This window comes from Cydia strobilella, chromosome Z (genome assembly GCF_947568885.1).
Source record: "Cydia strobilella chromosome Z, ilCydStro3.1, whole genome shotgun sequence".
NCBI lineage: Eukaryota > Metazoa > Arthropoda > Insecta > Lepidoptera > Tortricidae > Cydia > Cydia strobilella.
The window spans coordinates 18,777,194-18,797,882 of record NC_086068.1 but is presented as its reverse complement, the minus strand read 5'-3'; the positions used below and the strand labels follow the sequence as shown (position 1 = coordinate 18,797,882).

At 39.0% G+C, this 20,689-nt stretch overlaps 1 protein-coding gene across 1 annotated transcript in view; it reads right to left on the bottom strand.

The window, feature by feature from the left end:
• LOC134754284 (uncharacterized) overlaps positions 1 to 20,242 on the bottom strand; it is a 57,724-nt gene extending 37,482 nt beyond the window's left edge. The window contains exons 1-3 of the mRNA XM_063690509.1: positions 20,095 to 20,242; positions 12,767 to 12,966; positions 10,610 to 10,714 (exon numbers count right to left, since the gene is read on the bottom strand). Of these exons, the coding sequence (XP_063546579.1) occupies positions 10,610 to 10,714; positions 12,767 to 12,966; positions 20,095 to 20,194 (405 nt within the window). The 5' untranslated portion in view covers positions 20,195 to 20,242. The remainder of the gene's footprint in view (positions 1 to 10,609; positions 10,715 to 12,766; positions 12,967 to 20,094) is intronic.
• Positions 20,243 to 20,689: the final 447 nt, after the last annotated feature.

Here is a 20,689-nt window from a genome sequence, read left to right as displayed (position 1 = left end):
TCGTAAAAAAGATTCCTGGGTGACGGATGACATTTATCAATATAAAAAATTACTATTTGACATTACCGAAATTGGAAAATTAGTGCCCGACAACAGCACGATCTCAAATCTAATATACGACATGAATAATAAATACTCGAAACTATTATACATTCAAAAATCTTCTTATTACACTAATAAAATACAAGCTAGCGGGAATACTATAAAGTCCATGTGGAACGTAATCAATCGAGAAAAGGGTAAAGCGGTCCGCGAACCGCTCGAGTTCACGGACGTTATCAGGGGCTCCGCAGGTAATCCGTTTCCTTGCAAGAAAGATGCGGCCGATACGATGAATTGCAGATTTGTCGCGGCGGCGGAAGCGTGCGGCGCGCGACCCGCGGCGCGCACTGCCGCGCTCGACGCGCTGCGCGCCGCGCGCCCGCCCGCCGACCGGTGCATCCGACTGAGGCCTTTCACGCCGAGCGACGTGTTTACCGTCATCACATCATGTATTGCAAGGAAAACCACGAGAGAAATATTTGATATTTCTGTTGTCATGCTCAGGGCGGTGGCCGCAGACCTAGCACCGATACTGGCAACTGCATACAATAGGTGTATTCGTGAAGGAGTTTTTCCGGAAGCCCTAAAGGAAAGTCGGATAGCGCCACTATTCAAGGGCAAAGGCAAGAGGTAAGACATGGACGCGTACCGACCGGTAGCGATCATCCCCGTCCTAGCCAAAGTCTTCGAATATGGTCTCAGCGCAAGGATAACGGACTTCCTCGAATCCACCGATGCACTCTCCGAGCAACAATATGCGTATCGCAAAGGCCGATCGACGTCAGCGCTAACGCGCGAAGTTGTGCGCCGGATTTTAGGGGCTCGTGAAAACAAAAACCAAGTCGCAGTTATATGCTGTGACTTGTCTAAAGCCTTCGACTTGGCGGATCACGGTGTCCTGGAAGATAAGCTGCGCCACTACGGCTTCGATAACCGAGCCCTGAGTCTAATGATCGATATGTTGTGTAACAGAACGCAAGTCATCGTGGCGGACGGGGGACGCCTGCGTTCAGACCCGGTTCGAACCCACATCGGCGTAGCGCAGGGATGGTCCGTCTCCAACATACTGTTCTCACTGCTGCTGAACGATCTACCTGAGGCAGTGCACAGCGGCGAGACATTCATGTATGCGGACGACGTAGCAGTGGTGGTTACCGCTCAGAGCTGTGACGCACTTAGCGACCAGCTAAATATTACTGCAGCACTTCTCTCTGATTGGTTCAGTAAAAATGGCCTCACGTTGAACATACGGAAAACGCACTTTGTTCACTTCGACCTCTCGGGAAGGGAAACAAGGTCGATGTCTGTGCGCGCAAACGGACTGAATATCGAACAAGCCGCGAGCTCAACCTTTCTGGGCTTCGAACTGGACAGAGGACTGACCTGGGCGGCCCATATTGATAAAGTGTGTAATAAGTTGTCAGCGGCCTGCTTCGCACTGAAACGTCTGGCTCGGTTTGCCTCGCGATATGCTGAGAGCGTGTTACTTTGCATCGGTGCACGCACACCTGCAGTACGGAGTCGAGCTGTGGGCCCGAGCCGCAGATTGGGAGCGTGTGTTTCGGTTGCAGAAGCGCGCCGTACGGGCTATAGTCCGAATCGCTCAAACCGAATCGGCGAAACCGCACTTCAAAGCCCTAGGCATCCTAACCTTGCCGTCGTTACTAATCTTTCAAGCGGCAATATACGCGCGTTCGCAAGCAGACAGCGCCCCTGCCTCGTCGAATGCGGCCCCGCGCCGCTACCCCGCGCGCTGCGGCCGCGCCCTCTGCAGGCTCGCGCCCGTGCCGCACAAGCTGGCCAAGTCGGACAAGCTCATTCACATATTGGGCCCAAAAGTATACAATCGTCTTCCGGACTCAATAGTAGTTGCTAAAAGCGTAGCAATATTTAAAAACAAATTAAAGAAATGGTTAATCGAGCAAGCGTTCTACGACCATAAAGAGTTCTTTAAATTAGGAACTTAGGTAGATATTAAATACAACCTACATTATGAGCAGCCAGAAGGTGTCGCAAAAGGCACGGTTGGCTGTGCATAGAGGGGTGCTGGAGCCTACACTTATGTATGGTAGCGAAAGTTGGGTATGGCAGAAGAGGCATCAGAGCCAAGTGAATGCAGTGGAAATGAGAGCGTTGAGAAGTGTGTGTGGTGTGAGATTACAAGATAGAATTAGGAACAGTGTGATAAGGGAAAAGTGTGGACTGAGCGAAGATGTAGTGACAAAAATTGAGAAAGGTATGTTGAGATGGTTTGGACACGTGGAAAGAATGAGTGAAAGAAGGCTAACAAAGAGAGTGTATAAGGGAGAGGTAGAAACGGGAGTTGGAAGGGGCAGACCTCGGCGGACTTTCTCTGATCAGATCGGGGAAATCCTGAAGAAAGGCCAGGTCAAGAGCACCCTAAACCGGCGAGCGTGTATGAGGAATGTTATGAAAGTGAAGGAAGCGAAAGAGGTATGTCAGTATCGTAGCAAGTGGAAATCCGTGGTCTCTGCCTACCCCTCCGGGAAATAGGCGTGATTATATGTATGTATGTATGTACATTATGTAGCGAAAATTCATACTTAAATATAATCTTTATACACTGTATAAAATGTGACATGTAGTTTAAATTATTAATAAATATTATGATTATGATTATGAATAAGGGGGTATGATTTCAAGTCGTGCTTGACGTAAGTAGCTATGTCATTTAATTTCGGTTTCATTGCAATTAATCATTATAAATAGCGAAATATATTAATTTCGCTCTTTAGAGGAATTTTCATATAATAGTATTTTATGTACCAGTTGTTTAAGAGAGGTCAAAAAAAGGCGAGTGGCGTGAGTAACAATTTGAGGCAAAGCCGAAAATTGTTAAGGTGTTTCGACTAGGTTACCCAAAGCTTAAACCCCGCTAGATGGCGTCACTTTCGCAAATTTCCAGGTTTTATTTTTTGTGGAATAGTGTTGGTATCTGTATACTTACGTAAAAGTATGTTTAGCGCACATAAATATTGAACTATTATAATAAACATTGAATACTTCATTAGTGTAAGAAACACTTTTAAAGTCGACAGTGTTTCTGTCATGCTATTTCCTACTATTACTCACACATGCAAACAGTGTTTCCGTGATTGCTTGTAGTAGACAATTTCATGCAGTGTAAGTATGCTGCAATGGCGTTGCGGTATGTTCGTGGAAATACGTGCAAGAGGATTCGGGTTCGAGACTGGTACGTCAGGGGTACTTTTTTTTGTCCTTTTTGTGTTATCTTATGTTTCTTATACCTTTTATTCTTCGAATTCTTGTCCGATTCCGATATAACCGAAATATATTTCAGTGATATCGGAAACGGCTCTAACGATTTCGATGAAATTTGCTGTAAGGGGTTCGATCTAGCTAGGTCTTATCTCTGGAAAAACGAGCATTTTTGAGTTTTTACTTATGTTTTCTTTTTCTCCCAGATATTCATTATTATTAATAAATTAGTTTATAACATTTTATAAAAATATGTGACGTTTTGAACTAAAAGGTACCACATTGTCGGTTGTCGATTAGGTTGATTTCATTTTGAAGCTTTATGGAAATATGACAACAATAAGTAGGTACCCGTTTGGTTGAAAACGCCACATATATTGAAAACCTGACTTTCACAAATCTCACCTTTTTGGGTTCTTCCAACTCAGAAAGGATGGAGAATACTGACGATTCTTAGTAGCACTAGCCCAAGGAAGTCCAGGTTTGTAAGTGTCAGGTATCAGTTTTTTTTAAAAGCGCTAAATATAGTTCTACAAGTAAAGCAATCCCTTACTGTCCAGCCTCTATAGTATTTTTCAAACTGGAAGGGTACGATGATAGATTTCATCTCCATACAATTTATAACCTAATAATGCCAAATGTTGCAAAATTATATTGAATTGAGATCTATCATCGTACCCTTGCAGTTTGAAATAGTTATTTACGATACAAGTGCGGAAAAGAGAAAATTCGAAACGAGTGGCGACAGATTAAAACACGACCGCAGAGAGTGTTTTAAATCGACACGAGTTGCGAATTACCTATTCGCACGTGTATCGTACAACGTTTTACAGTACATATGGCCCTTTAAACTTTCGACATATGCATGAAAAGTGCTCTTTACGCACTAGGACGAGAAAGTTGCACCATATGTACTGTAAAATACTTTTTAGTACATATGGTGCTACATAAACTAATGTCATACGCTTAGGAAAACCTGAGCCGCTTACGACTTTCTGGACACGTAAATCGCCCAGCGATAAGGAATTCACGGCACGGCCGGTTGTGTACTTGAGTGGGAGATATTTTGTTTTACCCGCCGATAACTCTTATTGTAATTAGGTAATCTCACTTTTAACTTTATATAATTTTTAATTTTTATTTTTCCTATGTACCACAACAATGTTTAAATGTAAAATGTATCCACGAATGCAGTGTCGATACAAACCCGATAGGGTTTCACGGCACTTTTCTGTCTGATGTAATGTAAGATTTTAATATAGAATAAATAATAATAATAATACGTTACCGCCCTAGTGCGGTAATTAGTACAATACGTGCATATGTCGAAAATGTAAAGGGCCATAATTATGTACTGTAAAACGTTGTACAATACACGTGCGAAAAAGTAATTCGCAACTCGTGTCGATTAAAACACTTCCTTCGGTCGTGTTTCAATTTATCGCCACTCGTTGCCAATTTCCTACTTTTCGCACTTGTATCGTAATGTAGTAATAATAAAGTAATAATTGTAAAATAAAATTAAAACTTTTTTTATATTTTTTTTTTGGATTCAAGTAGGTACAGTGAGTAACAACATTGCATGGCCTTCTAATTATAACTATTATAGAAAACGGGATATTTATCATGTTTATTTATATTATTTATTTCTCGATATTTTGGCCGGTCTTGCAAGACCAGTCGTTGTGGAGATCCCTGGGGAGGCCTATGTCCAGCAGTGGATGTCTTGTTGGTGTAGATGGATTCACACAACAAATGAAATAACATTTTTTCATATTTGTTATCCGTAGTTGTCCCTGTACCTGAAAGAAAAATAATATCATGATAGCACAAAACCTCTAATGTTATAGGAAGAAAGATGAAGCAACAATATGGATTCTAATAAAGTTATCATTTACTTACCTAGTAATAATTGTGTTTTTCATTCATAGACAAAATTCCATAATTTTCATCCCCAGGAAATGTTTTATTTTACTTTATTGCAGTGAGGATGTCCTGATTTTTTCTGGCTAATGAAGGAAAACATTTTATTTCCAAGAATGCCTCTTCATTTTGCACAATACCTAAAAAAACCTAGAGTTAGTGACACATTGACTGCATCGGCAACCAAAACAGTAATAATTACATTATATAGGTATTGTTCACTGCTTATATCTACCATTACGGAAGAAGTGAGAATTATTTTCTAAAAAGATCGGCACGAGAAAATTACAATGTACAATGAAGGAATGAAACTGTACCTACCTTACGAAACTTCACCATCATGAATTCCGCTTCAATTGAGTCTAAATTTTTCTGGATTTTCGCGGACCAGAACACCGATGATTTTTGTAACTTGATTTAGACGTTGCTACATATATTATTATACTCTTTGCGTTGCTATCATTTTCAATTTATACAAACAAATTGATGTCACAATAAACATGACCCTATGTGTCAGTGTCAACACTGTCAAATAAAAATGCACTAAACATGACGGCACTGCAAATCCTGCCAGGTCGGCCAGGCAACGTCGCCAACGTCATAGAGTGGCAACGCCGCACGCAACGTATTTGTACACGACATTTGTGACACACACATACGTAAAATTGATGAAAAAATTACGTTGTATTATGTATGATTTCTGTATGAAACAAAGTTTTTCTATTAATTTAGCGCAAACGAATATTCGAAAGTAGATAAATGAGCAAATATTTGTGTAGTAATAGTGTGTAGTGCCTTAATTACGGCAGATTGAATTTTGTATGAAAATCGAACCACCTTAATAAAGGCGCCACGAGTATTTTTTGACTCGGTTAAACGACGTTGCATACAATACTTTTTTCACCTCAGCACCTCAAACAAGCCCACTTTCGTCACTCCCTGGAGTGAGGAAAGTCGCACTTTCCTCACAATACACATATGTGTGAAACAATGTAGCTTTTTAATTTAGTGAAGGCCATGAACTGCCACTTCATACTTTTGTTACTTTTTTTTTATGGTATGGTATGGTATTTATTTAAACCTTTGGGAAACAAACAGCCAAAAACAACACACATAGAAAATCAGATAACACATTCACAAGCCACACAGTTTCCACTAATGAATAATAACAGTTATGTTGCTCAGAAACTAACATTAATAATACAATTTAAACTTAATTTAACATTAATACAATTTAAAGCATGCAAAACTTAAATACCTAACTCGAATTGTTGAAGACAGCATTTAAACGTTGGCAAGTAGATGATAATGGAACTAACGGGTATTATTTATTTGGGTATAGTATCGTATGCTATGGTATCGTATCGTATCGTATCGTATCGTATCGTATCGTATCGTATCGTATCGTATCGTATCGTATCGTATCGTATCGTATCGTATCGTATCGTATCGTATCGTATCGTATCGTATCGTATCGTATCGTATCGTATCGTATCGTATCGTATAGTATCGTATCGTATCGTATCGTATCGTATCGTATCGTATCGTATCGTATCGTATCGTATCGTATCGTATCGTATCGTATCGTATCGTATCGTATCGTATCGTATCGTATCGTATCGTATCGTATCGTATCGTATCGTATCGTATCGTATCGTATCGTATCGTATCGTATCGTATCGTATCGTATCGTATCGTATCGTTTCGTATCGTATCGTATCGTTTCGTATCGTATCGTATCGTATCGTAACGTATCGTATCGTATCGTATCGTATCGTATCGTATCGTATCGTATCGTATCGTATCGTATCGTATCGTATCGTATCGTATCGTATCGTATCGTATCGTATCGTATCGTATCGTATCGTATCGTATCGTATCGTATCGTATCGTATCGTATCGTATCGTATCGTATCGTATCGTATCGTATCGTATCGTATCGTATCGTATCGTATCGTATCGTATCGTATCGTATCGTATCGTATCGTATCGTATCGTATCGTATCGTATCGTATCGGTATATCGGTAAACAGTATAAGGTAGGGTTTTAAATATGTGTGCACCACCCTTTATATGACAAATAAAAGTACGGGAGTAGAAAAATCTTGCTTTCTCGTAGCCATTCAGGTTATTTTCGACGTTCTGTAATTTTGTGCTGGCTAAAGCTAGAACCCTGAATTTTCAGTGACATATAGGGCATAATATGGCTTAGATATATTCCCAAGAACATTCAATTTGAACTTGTTGTTTAAGAATTATTGCACATCAAAGTTCCTTAGTTTTGTCATACTCACTCACTCACTCACGATCATTATAATTCTAAGGTACTTCTAGCAGACCCACAAGGTTCAAATTTTAAACATAAGTAGTTTTTAACTTATTAAGCTATAAAAAACCTTTGCAATAACAGTCACGTTTTAAAGATTTAAGAACTGCGTAAGTAAGTTTGTAGTCCCATATAAATATATGCTATTACAAAGTTATTTTTGCAGCTGCAACAAATGGTGGGTAAAGTAAAGGTCTAAGATGTACGATGTGAGTATGAAGATGTGTGTAGTTATAATACGAGTATGTGTATAGTATGAGCATGGTATGGCTATGAGTATGGTAAGGATATGAATATGGCACCTATGAGTGCGGGTATGGTGTGGTGCGGGATGGATACTTGGGTATGAGTATTGTATGAGTACGTATAACTATAGTTTGGAATGGCCATATTCCATGCATGAGTATTGTATAGGTATGAGTACGAGTAAAGTGTGGGATGGGTATGAGTATGAGCTTTGAGAAAATTGGTAGCTGACGTACAAGAAGTAGTGCCCGAAAAGAAGGACTACCAACAAAAAAGAGATTATATCCCATCAAAAACATTACATGTAAAAAGATGCAAGTCTCGCAACGCAATTCTTCTACTATAAAAAAGTTTTGAGATGTAATGTGATATACCAAGTCGGTTATTTTAGTCAGTGGCAGGGGGTGTTAAAACCGTATCAATATTAGATATCTTTAATTTTTAATACATATAATGACTTGGCAATCGCACATAATGCTTTACTCGTACCGTACTCGTAATTATGTGTAATGCTTGAACTGCATGTGATTAGCACTAGCATTATGTTTAATTAAAATTATTTTAATAGTTGACGATGATCCCTATGTCATTATGCAGCCGTGCGATGGCCAAGTCATTATACGTATTAAAAATTAAAGGTATCTAATATTGATACAGTTTTAACACCCCCTGCCACTGACTAAAATAACCGACTTGGTATCACATTACATCTCAAAACTTTTTTGTAGACAGACTTTCGCATTTATAATATTAAGTACTAGCTTTTGCCCGCGACTTCGTCTGCGTGGACTTAGTAATAGTAACCGCAGCTAGAGTAAGAATAGCGCCTGGAGAAAATCTCATAGCAATCTACATTTGAGCATATTATGCACACAAATTAGCAGGCACTTCGTTAATTATCTCAATTCAACCCCGCTTTTTACTTTCTTAAGGGATTATTTTCGGGATAAAAACTATCCTATGTCCTTCTCAGGGACTCAACCTATCTCTATGCCAAATTTCATCTAAATCGGTTCAGCGGTTTAAGCGTGAAGAGGGAACACACAGACAGACAGACAGACAGACAGACTTTCGCATTTATAATATTAGTATGGATAGTATGGATGGATTTTTGGCTTCATCTCAAATTGTTACTCTAGCCACTCGCCTTTTTAGGGTTCCGTACCCAAAAGGTAAAAACGGGACCCTATTATATTACTAAGACTCCGCTGTCTGTCTTCTTAATAATATCTTTTAATTTAATTTAATTAATTTAATTTTTACTTTAATTTTAAATTTAATTTTTGATTTTAACGTTGACATTTTGTTCTTAATAATTTTTTTCTTATTCTGACATGTAACTGATTTAATATAATTATTTTTACTTTTTAATCGTTGACATTTTTCTTTAATATTTATAATTGACTAATTCATGTTTATTTTGGAAATTTCTACTTTTTTTTTGATTACGTCTTATTAATATTTTTATTGGTGGCTATGATGTTTGTTTTTGTAATATATTTTTTTTGTGTGCATGTGCCTAGTTTTAAGATTTCAAACACAATGTAATATTGTTCTTGAATAAAAATGATGATGATGATGATGATGATGTCTGTCTGTCCGTCTGTCACCAGGCTGTATTCATGAACCGTGATAGCGAGACAGTTGAAATTTTCACAGATGATGTATTTTTACTATTTTTGTTGCAGCTATAACAACAAATACTAAAAACAAAAAAAAAATGTAAGTGGAGCTCCCATACAACAAACGTGATTTTTTTGCAGTTTTTTGCGTAATGGTACGGAACCCTTCGTGCGCGAGTCCGACTCGCACTTGACCGGTTTTTGTCCTATCTTAGACAACGCTTACATAAAATACTATTTTACGGATTCAGTATCATTAAAAGTAAATAAGAGCGGTGCACTCTTATTTACAAAACCGAAAGAAACCGTTATATTTTAGAGCGGTTCCGACTATTTCTCGAAATAACGCTTCGCGTAGGAAATGCTTTGATAAGATTTTATTTCTGTTATATGCTCGAGACACGTCAAATGCTATACAGAGTATTACAGCATCTATTTTATTTGTAAGAAGCTTATTTATTACTTCTACTCACACGTAGTTTCTTGTGCAATACATAACAGTAAGTAAGATGAAACCTAGACCTAGAGTATTGGCCAAGCTGTCGTAGACTAGACATATTGAATACCCTAGAGTGCTCGTATTTTTAGTGCGCACATTTTAGGGTTAGGTACCCTAATAGGCGTGCTCAGCAAGCAAATGATCAGCGGCGATTGTCTTAAGACCTTGATCTTAGGAGTCACACAAAACCCGCCTGCCGCCCGCGAAATATTGTTATACAAATAAAATAGACCGAGTAAAAGTTTTGTATGTAAAAGTTCTACTTGCTGTAATAAATTTATGTGTTACAATTTCTAGTAACGAAAACTATGCCTCAATATGAAACAAAAATATAATATTCGCAGCACTTGTGCTTTGACCAATAAGGGATGACTTTTTGCGAAGCACAGGGTTGCAGAAGCGATAAAAAAATCATCCATATAGAGTGTCGCGTTGCATTACTGAACTAATCTGCGGGTGCGGACGGACAGACGGACGGACAAGGCGGTACTATTTATGAGTTCCAATAGTCGAACAGGGAACTCGACAGAAATATCTATGGGGAACTCTAAACCGCGATTAACCTAACCTAAATAACTTACAAACTGGTGAATTTGCATGAAAACCGTTACCGGTGTCCGTGTGGTAAGTAGGGATTTCGGTACTTTAAATATCTTAGACAAAGAACAAGAAAGCAGATACAGACTGCTATAAGCGTGGATTTTCTATTACCTGCGTTAGACGAAATTTTTCCATTTTCTTTTTCTTAGTATATCTAATTTTGTCAAGTTGTTTCCTCTTGTTAAAGTTTTCTTGGTGTATACTCTCTACAACTTTCTGCAAACAAAACAATGATTATTTTTACTGTATATCGTATAGGTCTGGTATTGTTATGTAAATGTGTAAACGTGTGTACATTTCTATTTCCGTTAAAAAGAATATTGGACTACTAAGTTAATCTTCGGTAGGTAACGGTAATATGTTCGAGTACATGCAGTTATGCGGTTGTGCTGGTATGAGCATGATATGAAATGCATTTATGGCCTCCCGTAGCTTATTGCCATGCATAATATAGTCAATGCACCATAAAGCTGGGTAGATGGTGGTTCTACGTTTTTATATAACACGTGCAATATTCTCCGAGTAGGTATATACCTATACATCAACTTTTGTAAGACGGGGTATCGTTAGGTACATGTAATTTCGACTTTTGCATTTTCGGTTTGTCGACCAGTGTTAACGCGAGAACTACATGCATGCCTACATAGGTACTAGTCGCTTTCTCGACACTAATCGAACAGGTGCCTATTGGCGGAATTGATCCTCAACTCATGTCGTCGTGTATAGTAGTTACATATTATTATAAATAGTATGTTCATAGTAAAATAGTAAAAAAAAACTACTTCTTGAGTGTAAATCGGGCCTTATGAAACAATATCAATATCATAATTTTAAACTAACACGTGACTTAATCGCGTAAAGGTGGCGTGGCAACTAGGGGCAGCAAAAGATGTTATCCCTTATCAAACACCATGCGTTTATAAGATTGAATAAAGCTGTGTATAGTTCCTATATTGGGAAAACCAAAAGCACTATAGCGGAAAGGGTCAAAAGGAGCATATCGCGGCTGTTAAAAAACGTCAAATAAATAAGTCTGCGGTAGCCGAACATTTGCTACAGGCGGGACCAAACCACTGGATTGAGTTCCATATTCCCAAAGTCCTCTCAACGGATCGTACTACAGCAGGAAAGTACGTGAAGCAATTGAAATCAGAAAACATGGAAATTTCAATCAACATGAGGGACAAATGTAAGGGGGAAAAAACATCCCATCGCACATACCATCGGATGTCGTGAGTGTTGTGTGTAGGCATAGTGACAACCCTAGCGTACAAGGTAATAATCAAGATCAAGTGCGGGTAGTTCGCAAAACCTGCGCAGCAAGAAGATGTTGATACAATTCCTCGCCAGTCTGCCTGTGACCACGAACGTAACGTCACGTTCGAAACGTCAGGCCATAAATAAACGTAAGCTTTTGCACTTTTTACGCAAAGTCCCGTGTTAGTTTATAACAGTATAATATCAATATCTTTCAAATTATGTCAGAGCACTTAATCTAATTCCGAATAGGTACTGATATCCGTAGGTATTCCGAATAGGTATAATTTACTGCACACATCGTGAATAGAAAAGTAGATAGATAAGAATGTGAAGCGTGAGAAAAACCGGTAGTTTAAGAAAATAAATATGTATCGATAAATAATTTGGCATCTAGAAGGATCAGACTCAGAACATCTGAGCAATTTGTTTACCTAGACCCAGACGGTGTACAATCGGTCAGAACTCGGCAAATTTACTTTCTACCTAGTTTCAATTAGGAAACTTTAGACTGATCTAACAAGTCTTCAACCCCATGGACAGATAGATAAAGTATATGTTTAATAAACCAACAAAATGGTACTTTGGCTATTATGGTGTGGAGGTACTAAGTGGTTAGCTGGTTACCTAGCATAGGATAGCCTATTGTAACCTGGAGACATTTTTTATCCTATGCTTCAGTTTCGAAAACCGTCGCTTGTTTAAAAGGATCACAAATCTACCCTAACCTTCTACAGGATGCCTTTTTAAAGACAAATAAATGTTGGTTTTTGAATAAAACGCGGTCAAACAAATGAAAATTTGCCAAATATATATTTGATGCCTTTACTGGCCTCGCCTGAAACCCGACCTAAATATTGGGGCAACCTCAGCGGGTCTTACGACACGCAGTTATACTTTAGAGGGGGCATGGTTTATTGAGGTCTTGTTTAAAAGCGTCGGCATCCCATAGATTTGACCGGAGACACATGCTGCATGCTTTAGCTACATGATGAAGTATGAAGTATTTACGTCAGCTTGGCTGTTCATGTAGGTGAGCTGCAGCCGGCGGTGCTCCTGGAAGGCGTTGCGCAGGAACTGCTTGTCGCCGTACACCGCCACGCCCAGCTCGCCGCGCTTCGTCGTGATGTCCTTACGCATCTGTCGGATGTCGCGGCTGTACCGTTTCTTCTGCTTCGCCAGGTCCCCCTCATGGATCTTGCGATCCCTTTCTTAAAACAATAACGACTATCAATATCGAAATGTGTAGCCATATATGAATGTGCATCTCAATCCTTTGTATTTTTTTTATACCACGTCGGTGGCAATCTAGCATACGGCCCGCCTGATGGTAAGCAGTTACTTTATTTTTTATTTTATTTATTAAGGTCTACCAACAGTTATTACATCTGACATTTAATTTACGTTAAACCATAAGAAACATTCAGTGATGCATAACTAATTAGAGGTAAACACAGCATTAAAAAAAAAAAGGAAACAGTAAACTTAAAGTAACAGTTAATGGCTAAATAACAACCTAACCTAACAACCTAATGAAGGTATGTATATACACATACTATTTTTTTATGTTAATATTTAATAATTTTCGGAACCTGGGCAATGAGTCAGAATGAACGTCACAGCAGTGGCCGTGCTTGTTTAACAATCTACACAGTCGTGGAATGGGTGAATTGGCGCCTAGGACGGTTTTCCTAAATACCGGAGACAGAAGGTCTATTTTTTTTTAGGATATCTATATGGCACTCTAAATCTTATTTTGCGCAAAAGTTGTGGACAATCTATGTAGTTATTTAAAAGTTTGTATAGAAATTGGAGATCTAGTAGATCTCTTCTTTTATCAAGAGTATTGATTTGGAAGTGTCGTAGTCTCTCTGAGTAAGATATGTATTTGCTAGCTAGTTGTGTGTGGCTAGATATATGCCAAAGAAATCTCTTCTGCACTCTCTCTATTCTGAGGCAATGGGTTGAAAAGTGTGGCCGCCAGACCGTGCTACAGTATTCTAAGATGTTACGAACGAAGCAGTTATAAAGAAGGATTTTAGTACTTGCTCTTCGAAATTGTTTACCAGTTCTTATGATAAAACCTAGCATTTTAGAAGCCTTCTTAATAATTGCGTCAATATGAGGTACAAAGGTCATCTTTTTGTCAAATCTTTTTTTTATGTTATGGACGCCTGCAACACCAGAGATATTACATACGCGTTGCCGACCCTTGTATAATACTTAATTTAAACCCAGCACTTGCACCGTCCCACTAACCCGGGGTTAACCCGTTAGCCCAGTGTCAATTTGTCGTATAGGTAACCACGGTAACTCCAGGTTTAACCGATTAACCCCGGGTTAGTGGAATGGTGCAAGAGGCGCTTTAGCATCTATTGGCTCCTCTACACGATGGCCCGGCGTAGGTCAGTCTAAGGGACGCAGCTATGCGGTGGAATGAGATAGCAATATCACTTGCTCCCTCTAACGCATAAATGCGTCCCTTGGACTGGCCTACGCTGGGCCATCGTGTAGAGGAGCCATATAGAAAAGCGAGTGCGCGCACTCGTATACCCTGATAACAATTTCCAACTGAAATTACACCTAAGCGCCCCTTACACAGTTACACACGGAGTAACGATAGAAGTAACATATGTAGGTAGTATATGTATATGTGCGCCTGAAACGAAATACCGCCACCAACCCCCATTTTGCATTTATTAATCACCCAGCTATGCTCACGGCTTGGTCCGTGTGTATTTTATTTCGCGTATTTAATGATATACCTACTTCTGTTGAAACTAAGATGTTTTTACCCGAAAGCGCAAAGTAAATGAGCGTAATTATAATTACCCGACAGCGCGGCGCAAAGAAAGGTAATGTGTTTATCAGTCTATGTATGTATGTATGTATGTTTGTTCCTTTGTAGCAGTGTAGAGACCAAACGCGTGGGCCGATATTGATGATTCTTAAGTTACTCGATTTGTCTTAATTGTCGGAGTGTCACTAAGTCATGAAAGTATAGTACATTATTAACCAACGGATGAAAGGCACCCATTTCTGTCGAGGTAGTTTGGCGCTAGAACTCAGTGAGAGCGCAAATAGTCCGAGACTAAATTGGTGCCTTTCACCCGAGTTAAACACTACTTTTCATTTCAAATACGAGGAAAGTAAAATACATGCACTTTGTGTTACTCGACTTGGCGGGTGCACTGCCGTGCCCCTAGATACATGTGCATTTACCTAGAGAACATGGCTAAGTATAAACTTTAGTAGAATTCCTTGAAGGTACTTTAAATTACCAATTTCGTTAAAACTCGTTATTTATGAAATGAGGAGTTTATTATCAAAATGGTAATTGTACAACAAATCCATTTAAAACTAAAAAAAATATTGCTTAATAACGTACGTATCATTTACTGCACACTTTAGAACAACAACGACCCACTTTTAGTACAGCGGCCAGGTGGCCTAATACACCATTCTATGTGACTGTACAGTATACTACCGACAAGTGGTATCGTTGTGTACGGTAGACTCTACTGAGTACGAAATAACAACTTGTCACTTTTTACGAGTGTCACTGATAACTGTGACGTCACAAAATCGGCAGTACAAAGTTTTTAAGTTTTTTCTTTTAAATATGCCATGTGGGGTACCAAATGAAAGGGCATTGTGAGTAGATTACAAATATATAACTTTATATACTTTTCTTATTTTTGGATATATCTGTTTAATTATTTTCAGATATAATATAGAGGATATTAACAGTCATTGTATATAAATTTTGGACTAATCCATTCAGCCATATTCAATTTAGAGCAGTTCAAAGTCAATTCTGAATTGTGAAATTTTTGATAATTTTCTAATAATTTGTTAGACCAACTAGTGAAAATGTTAGACTAAGCCCTTTCATTTGGTACCCCACATGGTATGTTTAAAAGAAAAAAGTTAAAAACTTTGTACTGCCGATTTTGTGACGTCACAGTTATCCCCCCCCCCCCCCCCCACTCTTAGAAAGTGACAAGGTCTTATTTCGTACTCAGTAGAGTCTACCGAACACAACGATACCACTGTCGGTAGTATACTGTCCAGTCACATCGAATGGTGTTTTAGGCCACCTGGCCGCTGTACTATTTCAGAGCATGAGAAATGAAAAGAAATTAACGTTAAGTATGGTGATATTATGGTATCCTTTCATTTTGTAAAAAAACCTACCTACTATTTCGAGTGGGGTATCGTTTGTAGGAATTCGAAAATAAACTTTCGGTTACCATATATACCTAACAACCACTGATGCCAAAACCGAATCATACTTGATTAAAACCGGCCAAGTGCGAATCGGACTCGCGTTCCAAGGGTTCCGTACATTACACAACTTTTAACAGTGTACTTTTTATGTGAAACGTGAGTGAAATGTCTAAAAAACCCGTAGGGGTCGGATCAAAAACTAAGTAATTAAGTCCGACTCACGCTTGACTGCACATTTCTAATAGGTTTCCCTGTAATCTATAGATAAAGATTTATTTTGTGCATTTTTTTCAAAATTTTAGACCCAGTAGTTTTGGAGCTAAAGGGAGGGGAATGGTAATTTTTTTGCCTATTTTCTTGAAAACTTCTAAACTGTTTATCCTAAAATTATAAAATAAATATATTTGAGATTGTCACAATGAGCTCTTTCATTTGATATATAACACGATATAGTTTGAATAACTTTATTTTTTAATTTTCACATTTACCCCCCCAAAGTGGCCCCCGTGTTTATAATTCATTTGTTTACATGTTCGTCTTTGGGTCACAAACTTACATATGTATACTAAATTTCAACTTAATTGGTCCAGTAGTTTCAGAGAAAATATGCTGTGACAGACGGACGGACGGACAGACAGACAGACAGAAGACAGACAGACGCACGAGTGTTCCTATAAGGGTTCCGTTTTTTCCTTAGGAGGTACGGAACCCTAAAAAGTTTAAAAACTTACTTTAATCAAAAACAACACGTTAGTAATACTTTGACAAATTAACTTTGATATCTTACGAGTCCTCGGAACCCTCTCCCTGAATCCCAGAAGAATGCAGATTTTTATTAAACCTGTGCTGCCCCTGGGGACCCTCATGAAAGGGCGATGGGAAACAACAAACAAAAGAAACCATCGTCTATAAATAGAACAGCAAAGCGTATGGTGGAAGGTTTTAAAAACATAAAAATAATGTGGCCTTGTTTTCTTTGTATTTACATTATGTTACAGACCCCGGGTCCCGGTTCTCTACTTGAGAGGGAATATAATAAAAAATTCTTTTACAGTACATATGGTGCTACTTTACTGCACTAGTTCGGTAATTAGCACTTTACGAGCCTATGTCGAAAATTTAAAGGGCCATATGTACTGTAAAACACTGTACGATACACGTGCAAATAGGTAATTCGCAACTCGTCGTGTCGACTTAAAACACTCTCTTCGGTCGTGTTTTAATTTATCGCCACTCGTTACGAAATTCCTACTTTTTGCACTTGTACTTGTAGGGGAGACCGAGGTGAGTTGTGACATCTTCGATTTTTTGGAACCTATTAACTAATAACGAGCTCGCAATAGCGCGCGTTTGTTAGTTCAAGTTACTAACTAACAAACGCACACTGTCAGGCGTGTCTCACTCCGCGATTTCGACGCGTCGCTACAAGTACCTGCGGCCGCCTCAATTTTGAGGTTTTGCTATAGTAATTGCCGCACACCGCTATGGAACGGACGCCTGCACGCGCTTGCGCCGCCTTGCGCGTAGTAGACGCGTTTTGTTAGGGAGTGAATCATCTGTACCTAGTACTATTATATATTCTGTGGCACTGTTGCGAGCTTGCTACCAAATAATAGGTTCCAAAAAATCGTCAATGTCAACTCTCCTCTGTCACAACTCACCTCGGTCTCCCCTACTATTATTATAGAATCTTACAGTCAGAATAAAATAGTGCACTGCCTTATGGGAATATAGTTCAGATCCGGAAACCGCTACCAAATTTTATTATGTTGTTGGGTATGGTACTGGGTCTCCAAAACTGCCGGGTGACAGCGAGCGGCGCCGGCCATCTACTTCAGCGGAATGACGTCATCAAAATCATTTTATAAATTATGATTCCACTCCAAAATGTCGTTTTCATGTATTTAATGTAATGTTCTATCATTTAATACCCCATAATTAAAACTATTCTTTGCATAATATGAGCGCATATCTCTGGTGTTGCAGGCGTTCATAGGCTACGGTAACTGCTTACCATCAGGCGGGCCGTATGCTTGATTGCCACCGACGTGGTATAAAAAAAAAAAAAAAAAAAAAAAAAAAAAATTAAGGTAGAATTGTTGGCGCGCTTTAGTTTTTTTGGTACAACTTCCACAGTTTTTATCAGAAATTAAAAATTTAAGCTGTGACATATAGTTGAATAACTTGTTTCTTTTATATTAGACGCAACATTGTTATAACGTTTTTAATTGAGCTATAAAATATATATACACGAACTTTTCTCAAAAAAAGTGGTTTTTCTTTGTTTGTAGCTTCTAAAATATACATTTAAATAATGTATTAAAGAATCATAATACATTTCATAACCTTTCGTTTGATACAGCACCCGTGTATGTATGACTTATGGTATAGTTATAATTTAGATTTTGCAAATTTCGGCAGCGGTCACATGTATGACGCCATTATTTGTTACTCAGGCACTATAGAGATTGTCTCCCAGCAGTTTTATGATCCTTTTTATATTGCTAATAACATACTAGAAGCTTATGCGATTTATCCTGAAAATGACCAATTTCGATTTTTTTAACTAATGCGTTTGTTCTAGCAAATACCTACATTTTGAAGCATAATTTTCACATTTTTGGTCTGATTTTGTTTATTTTGATATCACTGTATGGCTTGAGACATCAGCTTTAATTTTGTAGTACATTGCTTTAACGTCTGACTTTTGGTTTGGTTGAAAAACTCAAATAATCGAAATATTTTTTCATCATTTTTATTTATTTTTAAATTTCTCTTAAACTATTATATATTTTGGTACATAGTGTATTAGTGAAATGTATAATATTTTATTGGCTTTCGTTTAATACCCCACACGTGTATCTGCAATGCATAGTTTGGTTGGAAAATGCAATATTCGCAACGAGGCGGGAGTCATTTTGATGACGTCATTCCGCTGAAGTAGATGGACGGTGCCGCTGTCTCCCGGCAGTTTTGGAGACCCAGTACCATGCCCAACAACATACTAAATATTGGTAGCGGTTTCCGGATCTGAACTATCTCTTCGACCATTTCCCATAAGGCATAGTACTAAGATCAGAAATAACCTCATTATTGTGCAAGTTTGCGTGTCTGCGCTTGCTTGCTGACGCGAAGACAAAACTGTAGATAATGCCAGCTGTACACACTCGTGGAGAGCCTCCCGCCAAGAGTCTCGGCACCGCTCCGGCTCCGGCCCAATTGCTGAAGGTCGAGACGAGACGAGTAAGAGCATGATGAGAATGTAGCAGTATGTACAGACTCGTTCTCGGCCTGTCTCGGGGTCTCTCGACGAGTGTCAGTCGGCATTATCTACAGTTTTGTCTACAGTTACACACCGGCGTTCAAAACCACGACCACCAGTTTGGAAGCGTTATTTGTATGACGCCTAAAGTATCTAGCAGTAGAAAGTGCCAACTGTGCACTTACTTACTTACTCCGCTGGCGCAGCGACCCAAAGTGTGTCTTGGCCTCCAACACGACTGTTCGCCACTGATCCCGGTCCTGTGCAGTTTCTCGCCAGTCTTGAACCTGGAGCTCGCACAGATCAGCGTCCACCACATCCGCCCATCGATACCTAGGCGTGCTGTCGGTTTTCCCTCAAACGCTCTTTCACCGCCCGATCGCCTCCCATTCGCTCCAGATGGCCGAGCCACCGAAGCCTTTGCGCCTTGTCACACCAATGATGTTTGGTTCAGCAACTACACTACACACTACACTTTTTTTATGTGATAGTCAGCAAACGAGCAGACAAGCCGCCTGATGGGAAGCAGTCATCGTGGCCCTTGAGAACCCTAAATACCCGCTTCTTGAAGAGTCCCATGTTGAAGCGCAAAGGAAATACCTCAGGAGGCAACTCATTCCACATTCTGCACGTTCTGGGAAGAAACGAGCGAGATGCCCGCTTATTCTTGTTGAGCCGTATCTAAGAAGTGAGGATGAGTTTTGCTCCTTTGGCGGGAGGTGCGGAGATAGAAACGAAACGATGGCATCAGATCAAAAAATTCTTCGGAACAATCCCCATTGTACAGACGGTAGAACATGCACTACACATTTAATTGCATCTGTATATCGCCTAACTTAAAACTTACCATAGAGTTTTATCAGGCCTCGATATTGATTAATTTTATCTTTTATCACCCAATTGTCATCTTGCATTCCATGAATTCGTACCTTAGCAGCCGACAACATGTTGTACTCTCTGACTTATTTTGTATATTAAAAAATGTGTAGCAAAAATCAATTTTTACGTTAGATAGAATACGTTAGTATTGTCAATATTTTATAAAGTTATTGAATTATTATTTTTGCTGTTAACCATTTCATTTTACAGCCAGTTTAAAACGTAATGAAAACTTTTTGTCTAACTGACTTTAAAAATAAAGCTCATGGACATGTGCATCCTCAGAATAATAACTAAAGCATAGAAGCCGGGCAAAAATGCTTCGCAAATATGTATACCCTTTACTTCCTTACGAATTAGATAATGTGTCGAAAAGAGATGCATATATGCTTGTTATTCCTCATTTGTGTAGGGTGTCACAAGTTTGATAATTTGCTAGGCCATCTTCTTGGGGATGAACTAAGGAAAACGAGAGTTGGACTCCAGAATGGTCGGCAGTTATAGCGATTTGGTCGCAATTAAGCCTCTTGGACCATTGTGGCTGCAAATCTGGCTGCGAAACT